This window comes from Hydra vulgaris, chromosome 01, assembly GCF_038396675.1.
Source record: "Hydra vulgaris chromosome 01, alternate assembly HydraT2T_AEP".
Classification (NCBI taxonomy): Eukaryota; Metazoa; Cnidaria; class Hydrozoa; order Anthoathecata; family Hydridae; genus Hydra; species Hydra vulgaris.
In genome coordinates this window covers 3191466-3202414 of record NC_088920.1, presented here as the reverse complement: position 1 = coordinate 3202414, position 10949 = coordinate 3191466, and the positions used below count along the sequence as shown (strand labels likewise).

The following is a 10949-nucleotide window of genomic DNA, read 5'->3' as shown; positions in this document are numbered from 1 at the left end:
AGTAATTAAAAATTTTTTATAATAATTTATAACTTCCTGTAAAATATTTTTTTCTATAAATTGAATTTTTTTTGAGATTTAGTAACTCTTCCTGATGATCCAGCAATGGTGAAACTCCGAGTAGAAGATAAAAGTTAGATAAGTGTTTTTGACTAATTAATTATTGCTCTGTTTTTTAAGAACATTGAGCACTCTATTTGTAAAATACACTAACATAATTTACATATATATATATATATATATATATATATATATATATATATATATAAATATAAATATATATATATATATATACATATATATATATATATATATATATATATATATATATATATATATATATATATATATATATATATAATATAAATAAATATATATATATATATATATATATATATATATATATATAATATAAATATATATATATATATATACATATATATATATATATATATATATATATATATATATATATATATATATAATATATATATAAAATATAAATAAATATATATATATTTATTTTTATATATATATATATATATATATATATATATATATATATATATATATACATATACATATTAACCATGATCGAGACTAGGTTTTTTCAAACCGAGACGAGAAGTTAGTACTTCTCGTGAGACCGAGAACGAGACGAGACGAGAAATTTAACAATATTTGAAAACAAATTTATCAAAATCCAAGTAAAAAAAAAACAACTGAAAACATGGTTTTGACAAATAGTCATATTTGTCAAATGAAACAACTTTTTCAAATATTAATTCAGAATTTTTTTGCCAAACTTTTCCAACAAGACAATGTTTTCTCTGATTAAGATGATTTGTTCTACTTTTTCTGGGTGCAAGTTGTGTCTGGATGATCGGACGGCATTTCCACCTGAGCTAAAAACTCTCTCTGATTTAGTTGAACTTGCTGGATTTACTAGCTAAAATTTGTCTAGCTAATGAAGAGAGTTCTGGCTATGTATTTGAATGCAATCAATACAATCCAATCAATCAAGAATCGGAAAGTCTTTTTTGACATCAGGGAGATATTCATACTGGCACATTTCGCTCAAAATAGGATTCAGTTCAGATGTTGGCTCTTGTGTTTCACATCTGACGTTTAACTTGCGCTTCAGTTTTGAATTAAGGGACAAATCTGCCGAAAGGACTCTGGTAACAGGTTGGCACTCAACATTATCCTTAACCTGTGAGGCCAACCATTCTTTTGTTGTTTGAAATTTTTTGAAGAGCTTCAAGTGAAGTCCCTTTAAAGCAGGATTTAAGTACTTTGCTGCAGCACTCAATAAGCTTCCAGTGTGACAAAGAGGAAATCTTTTCTCAATGCAGTTTTTCAGGTTTTTTGCATAAAAAACACCGAAGCCATTTTTTCCATCCGTCTCAATAAATTGATCAATTTTGTCATGGATTAAATAAAGATATTTGGCGACAGTGTTAATTGTTGGAATAGACTCAGCCAACCACGTTTCTATAGCTTCTTTAAGTGGTGCCAACATTTCTACTGCTCCCTCAATTGATTTCCACTGTGATGCACTGATGGTCTTTGAAGAGAAAATATCTTCATTTGCACATAAGCTGGTAATTTCACTTTTTAGATGTTGGACAAAAGCCATGCAATCCAGTTCACTATTCCATCTTGTGTCAACAGATTTGCGTAACTGTCTAAAATTGATTCCTTGAGCGTCTGATTCTGATTCAAGCAACTCAGCTGCAACTGTTGACTGGTGAGTTAAAGAAGCCAAATCTTTGCCTATTTGCAACGCATCATCCATTCCAGCAGTCATTCCAAATGAGTCTCGAACTGCACATTCCAAAATATGATTGTTGCACAAGTATTGGTCAAGGCGCTTGGACAATTTGACTGCAAGTTTCATGTTTCTTGCCTGGTCGTTCACGCAGTACAATGGCAAATCAGCAGGCAAATTTAGATCTTCTAAGAAAGAATCCAGCTTTCCTTCAATTAAGATACCTGTGTGTCTGCCTGGGAACTGTTGGACACAGGGTGTCCAGTGATGTAGTCTCTAATTTTCGTCAATAGCATGAAAAGTCTAAGAGATGTAGCTGTCCTGAGCTCTAAAAGTTCAAAGGTCAGAAGTAAATGCAGCACTTTTTAAATTTGACGTAATCTCCGTTATTATGCTCTTTATTCCAGCTTATATATTGCATTTACTATATAATATATATATATATATATATATATATATATATATATATATATATATATATATATATATATATATATATATATATATATATATATACATATATATATATAAATTGCATTTACTGTAGAAGGCGAAAAAAACATATGAAACGAAAAAAAGAAACAAAAAAAAAAAAAAAACAAGTTTGTTAGTTCTATTCTTTCAAAAAAGTTCTTTAGCAAATCCTGTTTTGAGATGAAACTTGATATATTCGACAAAAAAGAAAATTAAAAATGTGTGGAGTCATAAATGCGTAAAGTTTCTCTTAGATGGATATTTAATTCAGCAAGTATTTTACTTCAATGAGTATTAAACACAAATTTCTGCTTAATGTTATATCAGAACAAAGTTTGAAGCAAGTCTTACAAGCTTATAAAAGACACTGAAGAGGTTTGTTGCTTCCGATAAAAGGTAACCTTAAATTCTCATCATGGCGGCAACTTAAGGAGCAACAACCCTCAAGTTTTAAAACAACGCAAATAGACTAACTTTTTCATGAATCAAACATTAAATATTTTATTAATGTTAAGAAAAAAGTTATGTAAATATGATAGCTTGTTGCTATGGTAACTAATAAAAGTAGCCAAAATACCTAAAATAACTGGGTTTACGCTGTAATGGAATAAAAAAGAATGATTAAAAAAATGATAATGAAACTTTGCAAAACTATTCTAAATGTATAAAACTGTGATATGAATGAAGTTGCTTTTTTAATATTTTTTTTTATTTGTAAAAAAGTAAAAGCATATTCGAAAGAAATTATACTCCACTCATATCATTACTTAAGTAATAATATGATATGATGACTCATACCAAAGTATTTATAGATCTATCGGAAGGATTTGACACAGTTGATTATTGCATTCTCTTAGAAAAACATTGTGACATAAAAAATAAAACCTATTCCTGGATTAAAAGTTACCTTACAGATAAAAAGCAATAAAGTAAAATTCATAATGTACAATCCCGAATATTAAATATCGTATGCGGAGAAACATGGATCAATCCTTGGTCCGCTCCTATTCCTAATTTATATTAACAACTTTTGTAAAACATCATTAAAACTGAACTTAAGAATGTATGCAGGCAATACTAGTTTATTTCTAACCATTAATGATAGCAAGCATCTATATGCGGATATGAAAATGGAATTAAATAAAGTAAATAGTCGGTTTTTGGCAAACTAACTCTCATTTAATGCTGTGAATTATACTCTAATCCATAAAAAAACACCAAAACTAAACATTCCTCTTAAGTTGCGCAAACTTTATTTAAATGATAAGTATAATCAAAAAGCAAGCAAATATAAAATTCTTATTAAGTAGTGTAGATGAAGATTTATCCTGGCTTCCCTAGATAAATCATATACATTCAAAAATTACCAAAACTATTGGCGTAATGTATCGAGTTCGACCTTACGTCAAGGTGTTATACGTTATCGAGTTCGACCAAACGTCAAGGTGTCTCAAATAATTATATTTTGGGTTAAGCCACTGTTTCATTAACTATGCAAATATAACATGGGATCAGCAAATATAACACGCAATCAACAAAACTTCCAAAAATGTATAGGCTACAAAAACACAGAACTGCAGAATATAATTGCAGAACTGTTCTAAATATCTAAATTTGTGATATGAACGAAGCGGATTTTTGATCAATATTTTTTTTTCATAAAAGGCTACAGATCATATCATAAATATTCGCAAAATTGACAATCCCAGAAAAATTCATCATGATAGCATGTATACTTTTCAAGATTTTTTTTACCGGCGTGTTTAAAAAGCAAATTGTCAGAAAATGCAAAACAAAAAATAAAATCATAAATTATTGTTCATTTCATAAATACATTGTTAAAAAAACTACTTTTTAAAAGAATATATAAAAAATTACCAGATTCATAATATTCCTTGGACATTTCTATCGACTTTTGGTGATCATTCTTTAACAATCGTTGACGTCTTAACAACTTTCGTTTAATCTTAAAATATTCACTCGAATTAAATGATGATAGATTTATTCGTTTTTTGTTTATGAGTCTGCAACCAGCTAAAGTAAAATGTCCTGGTTTCATATTTAGTTTTTCATAAATTAAAATTACAGACTTCATACCAATGTTATAATTTGCAACAGCATCATACACTCCGAACTCTAAACTAGCTAAACCAACATAATTACTTTTTGGTAATTGTTCCAATATTAAATTATTAAAAATTTCATTACAATTCTGGGTTTTGCCATGCAGACACTTTACTAATTCAGAATCTTTACTTAAATCAGCAAACATTGGCTTGATTATGTGAATAATATCAACAGGAATTCCTGGTCCAGTTTTGTATATGGAAGTCGAAATAGCTGTATCAATGTTGAATTTGCACCAGCAATTGCCTCCAGTAGGGCAGTAAATGTGATAGTTATTTTCCTCAGAAGAAGCTACATGGAAAAGGCTAGCTAATACTGCTTTTTTCATTTTATTCAAATCATTTGTATTGCTCCGGATAGCTCCACCAAAAAAATTCTGCAAGCGATCATTAACTGCATTGGTTAGTCGACCACGACCACCTAGACCCTTAACACTTTTTTTAACTTGCGTAAGCGAGTACCAACTCGTTTTTGGTAATGAACTCCATCTTTTTTACCTCCGTCTTTTTTACACTCCATCTTTTTTACCTCCATGTTTGGGTATATATCTTTGATAGAAAGATGGGATCTACTATCCCCATCGCCAAGAAGTTCAGTATATCTTAACTTGTGCTTTTCAATGGAACGTTTAAAAACTCTCACTGCACCAACAGATTCCATTCCACCAGCTGTACCTTGATAATTGTACAAGCAAATATGTTTGTTTTTCCAATGAGCATATTCATCAGGATTTGATTTTCTTAATTTTTCCTTCATATAGCATGCTTTACATGACTTACTCATAGGTTCAACATGAATTATTTTTCCACTATCTATTAAATTGCGGTAAAAACACCATTCATTGACTGATATCCTCTTTTCTGCCATGATCCATCACATGATACACCAACATCAACAATATCCTCACCAGTTGCATTTTCTTTTATTTCAGTTGCAGCATCTGACATTGTCTCGCTTGCAACACTTTTCACAACGTTTTTTATTTTTGTTGTTATTTTTGTATAGTTTTTGGGTGTCGTGGGTTTAGGCATATTCATGAGCTGAGTAAATTTTTCAATTCCAGTATGACCATGTCCTAATACTCTCATTGCATATATTGTCCTGTTTTTAATATCAAAACCTTTATCACACTTTATCTGACGTATAAAATTCATGTTTATAATCACAAGATAGTGTAGTACACTTCAAATATAGCAACGATGCCAAACCTTTCTTTTTTTCACGGTGATCACCTAGGTACAGTGCACAGTTTTCACATTGAGGACACATTAACAATGAAAGAACTTTAGATAAAATTTCAGAGTCTATAATTCTGTAACCACTAATTTTTTTAATATTTTTACTTGGTACATTTGTAATGAATTTAACTTTTAAAGCAGATGCGCCTAAAATATTATTGTCATTTAACTCACATCCACTTACATTACATGCATTTTTATTTTTCTGCACATTAAATACTCTTCTTTTTTGTGTTACTCTGCTTGTTCTCTGCTTTACTCTATCATTCATTTTTGTGTTTCTAATAACATTCAAATCATCCAAAACATCCAAAGGATTTTATCATACATTTTTGTTTCTGCTGTTGGTTAGATTAACTTTGATAACTTGATAAAATCGTAATTGTAAATGGCCTATGCTTGAATATAGGAACAGAATATTATTTAGCAAAGAAGATACAAATCAAAACATATATTTGAAACAGTTCTTCAGGATAAGTTCACCAACAAAATATTAACCCCATAGCAACGCGTTGCTATGCAAATATTTTTCTCTTGGTTTCAAAAAAATATAAATTAAACAAAAACTTATGAAGAAACCTACAATTTTTTTTGCAGATTCAAAATCTACATAAAAGTTTGGTCAACAATTATTAGAAAAACAAAAATCAAGTTTTTGAAAAAATTTGAGGGTAATTGCCCTTAACATAGTTTTGTTTTAAGTCCAGTATATACTTTTATATTTTCTTTTATGTTATCTATATACATATGATCATTGTAATAATAATTTTTATGCAATGTTAAACAGAAAAAGAAAAAAAAAGGCGTTTTTGGAATTTGATGACTTCTTGAGTTCCCTCTTCGGACAAAAAGGTTTTGATTGGTCCAAATATTAGTAAGTTTTTTTATTCTCAGAACTATATCAACCGGTTACTCAAAAATGTAGAACTTTATGCTGATTTCAAAAATGTTATTTGTTTTTCATTCAAATTTAAAATTATAAAAAAGTACAATTTTTTTTCTGTTAAAAACCTCCGTTTTCGAAATAATTTGCAAAAACCCAACAAGTATAGGTATAAGTACTTGTTCGCGTCTTTTTTTCAACAAAAAAGTTTTACAAAATAAAATATTTTTAAAACGAGAGTTTTATTCTTCATTTTATGAGTATAAGGTTAACATAGTTTGGAAAAAAAATTTTTTTTTTAAATCTCTACAAAAATCTTCCACGACGACCCTAAAGAAAGAAAAAAAGAAGAGTTTAAAAATTCGATTTTTTTTTTAATCAGTTAATATACGATGTATCAACTGATTAAAATATATATATTTCTAATAAACGATATTAATATTATTTATGATAATACATTAAGTTTACAAAGTAATAACTGACAGCAAAATATAAGATTCCGTTACCAAGGCAATGTAAAAAACTATTTTTAGTTTTTTTAAATATTGCAGTGATATTTTTACATTCGCTCTATTTTATAAGGTAAGAAAACCTATGCCACATTTTTTGTATATGTATTTAGACGTATAACTGATCATCAAAATGCCCTTATAAAAATATAACTGTTTTTTTTTATGCCTAACTGTACAGACTATTTTTCAAATTATATAAATTATCTATTTCGTTGTTTGTGCAAAAATAGCAGCATATAAAGCAATATAAAAGGTATGTAACTGATGTTTTCACTTGATGCATACTACTAGCATCAAAAAAAAAGCTTTGCCATTTTTTGCTAGTCTGGACTGAGCAATCATTTTATTATGTGATAATTGCCATTTTTATAAACCGGCCTTATTGTTATGTAATTAATATCATTTTTATTGCCTGGCCGGACTATATTATATTTATACTTGCCCCCACCTAAACCTTCAGTCAATGTAGAAGCATTCACTTGAATATTTTGCATAAATCAGTCGATGTTGCAGCACTCTCTTACATTTCTCCTTAAATCAGTATGATTTCTGGTCTTTTTGAAAAATCAAAACCTCACTTTGAGTCATAGTATCTTTCGCTTACCCTTACCGAGTTGTTAACGTTTGGAATCAGTTGCCCTTTGATGTTGTTAATGCCGATAATATCAACATCTTTAAGAGCAAAATTAACTCAACCACTATTGGAAAAGTTATGTCGGCGTTGACTGAATACCTTATTGTTTTAGTTGCATATAAATTACTTATTCAATATTGTACGCTGTTACATAATTTATTTATTTTGGATCACGCTGTTTGTGTTCATCAATATGGACATGCGTGTCGTTTAGAACATGTATTATTTTTTATTTTATTTATTTTTTATTTTTTATATAAATTTTTGTCCAAATAAATACAATCCAATTTAATCTAATCAATGCATATAAAAAAACTTTAAAATATATTAAATTGGTTTTTATTAATAGTTTTTTTCGTTTTGATTTATTATGAGTTTTTGCCTGGAACTTTGCCATTCTAACTCATAGTAATAATAATAATTCTCTAATGTTACTAAATTATTGCAATAATTAAGAATAGTAGTAAACTTAAGGCAAAAAAAATCTTTAAATAATATTCTTGTTACTAAATTTATTGCGACAAGAATATTATATTGGAATTTTTTTATAGGGGAAAAAATTGGAATTTTAAAAAATCATGCGATTAAAGTCAAAGTTTTTTCAAAAATAACATATATTTTTTTTGCATATTTTGTTTTTTAATATAAGAAACCGTTTGTAATTAGAAAAAATTAGATAACTTTTTTTAATGAAATCCACTTTCTGTTTTTCTAGCAAACTACCAGACCAGAAGCGTTTTAATACTTCATTATCTGAGGTATAAAAATGCCTCTGCTACCAGACCATACACAAATATTTATTATAAAAAATTTATTGTCAAATATTTTGAATAAAAAAAAAATACGATTGATTTAGCAAAGAAAGTTTATGGCAAACTTCACTCTTGCATATATATAATACTATTTCATATATAATACTTATGTGTAATACTCAAAACGTTTGTTGTAAAATGCAATGGCACTAGATTTAATTTGTATTTAGACATAAAATCATATTTTTGTAAATATTTATTCAAAAACATTTTGTTCATTCATTTGTTCCAATAGTAAGGATTGAGCATAAGTTACTTTTTCTTTGTTGTACATTTGTCTTAAAGCATGTTTTTGATGTTTTTTAACTGTTTTTATTTTGATTTGTGAGTATTGCTGCATTCTTCTTTAAATTTTATACTTTTATACATTGTCAGCCGAGAACAAGAGGCCGTATGTCCATTTTTTGTGTTTTCGAGTTAATGTTAAACGTGTAAATGAGTAAACATGTTCCGACGCGTTTAAAATTTAATTTGTAAATGCTTTCTGCAAGAATGTCTGACTAATTTTTTGAAATTTTGAAATTAAAATTGTATTATTCATGAGACTAGATTTATTAGACACATACTCCATTGATTGGTGAATATTTATTTATGCAAAATATGGATAGGGTAGATTAGGGTAATATGAGCACCTTAAGCAAAAATTGGAATAATTTCAAAAATAATTAAGCTGGATCCAAAATTTTTGCTAATAAACAATATTTAGGGAGCCCTTCTCATGATCCACTTAGATATTTAGGCATCCGAAATTTTTTCTTAAAAACACAGAGGTTTGAAAAAAGTAACAAAAATGCTCATATTACCCAGACCACTTGGTAATATGAGCACTTTAAATTGGCTCACAAAAAAACATTAATTTTGTAAAAAAATACCAACCTGACAATTAGAACTAATTTTCGGAATATAATGATTCGTTATTAACAAAACTTATCATTAAAAGATCAAATTTTAAGCCACTTTTTGTTAAAACAATACTACCATGTTTTCCGCAATAAAAAAAAAAAAAATTAGTTCGTTAAATTTTTCAATTTTATCAACTCAAACCTTTGAACGATAAAAATTCAATATTTTTGAATTTAAATTACAGAAAAATATTTAGTATTGTTAAAATATTAAAAAGTTTTATAATATATTTTATTTTTATTCAAAAAACCAATTCAAACCACTGCTTTTTTAGGACTTTAACCCTTTCCTGACGCGTGACCCGCACCACGGTGCATAAAATCTGTTCCTAAATGACGTGTGAACCGCCTGGCGGTCCATCAATAATTTTAAATTTTCCTGAACATCTATAGGGGTTTGAGAAAACATTAAATATATATCTGAAAAAGGAATAATTTCTTAAGTTGATACTTCAAACTGTTTGTTATTTGCATTTATAGATCGATCAAAAATTAGTTTTGAAAAATGGCTAAAAAGCGAACAAGTTATACTGATATGAATGAGATCCTTGATATTTTGTTTGATGATAGTGATGTAGATAGTGATATTGATATTGATCTTGATAACTCTAGTGATTCTGAAAGTATTTTAGATTATGCAAATGAAGAACTACTACCCTTGTCTGAAGATTTACCAGTTCAAAATTTAGTTTTACTTTCACCATCCACCACAAATACTCCTAAAAATCAAAATTTCTGCAATGATATTTCTTTATCTGAGGAGAGAGCAAATAATGACCTGATTATAGAATCTGAAACTGAAGAAGAAATTTATGAGGAATCATCTAGTGATATAAGTTTAGAATCTGATGGTGAAAAAGAATGTTATGAAACTCAACAACTATCTTATAATGTTTCACAGCCCCAGAAGCGTGTGAGAACCAGAGGTGGAAGTAGAAATGTAAGTGGTTTACATTCTTTTGATCGTGTTGCTATTGTAGATAGAGGAGCTTGTTATAATCTACAACCTAACCAAGGCCAGATTAGGGTTAGGTTTCCTCGTGTTCGTGGTGGTCGATCACATCAACAGTTCATTAATCGTGTTGTTCCAGATCAAACAGAATTGCAGCTAGAATGGGAGCATGTTGCTGCTGATAATGAGGAAAAATCTAATGACACTTTTCCATTCTTTTCCACTGAAGGTCTAAATGTTAGAATAAGTGGAGACAGTACTCTTGACTATTTTGAAGCTTACTTAACCAATCCTATTTTAGAACATATTGTTTCTGAAAGTAACCAATACTGCAAAGATTTTTTGAGCAAACACCCTGAAAAGGCCAATAATTCTTACCTTAAGAATTGGAAAGCTGTTACAGTAGTTGAAATGAAAACCTTTTTTGGTCTAATTATATTAATGGGTATTGTACATAAACCAAATTTGAACATGTATTGGTCCACCGATGATCTTTATTGGACTCCAATTTTTCAAAAACCATGTCTCGAGACCGTTTCAAAGTTATCCTCAAATTTCTTCATTTCAATAACAATAATGATCCCAATCTTAATCTTAATGATCCTAATAGAGATCGATTGCATAAGGTCAGACCATTTGTCAAT

At 28.6% G+C, this 10949-nt stretch overlaps 1 protein-coding gene across 1 annotated transcript; it reads right to left on the bottom strand.

Moving 5' to 3' along the window:
- Positions 1 to 1015: 1015 nt before the first annotated feature.
- On the bottom strand, positions 1016 to 1900 carry LOC136073977 (E3 SUMO-protein ligase ZBED1-like). The gene has a single exon (XM_065786274.1). It carries the CDS (start codon positions 1898 to 1900, stop codon positions 1016 to 1018), a length of 885 nt encoding a protein of 294 aa, XP_065642346.1.
- Positions 1901 to 10949: the final 9049 nt, after the last annotated feature.

Coding starts and splice junctions, on each gene's coding strand:
- LOC136073977 (XM_065786274.1), bottom strand. CDS start 1,900: ATGAAACTTGCAGTCAAATTGTCCAAGCGCCTTGACCAATACTTGTGC.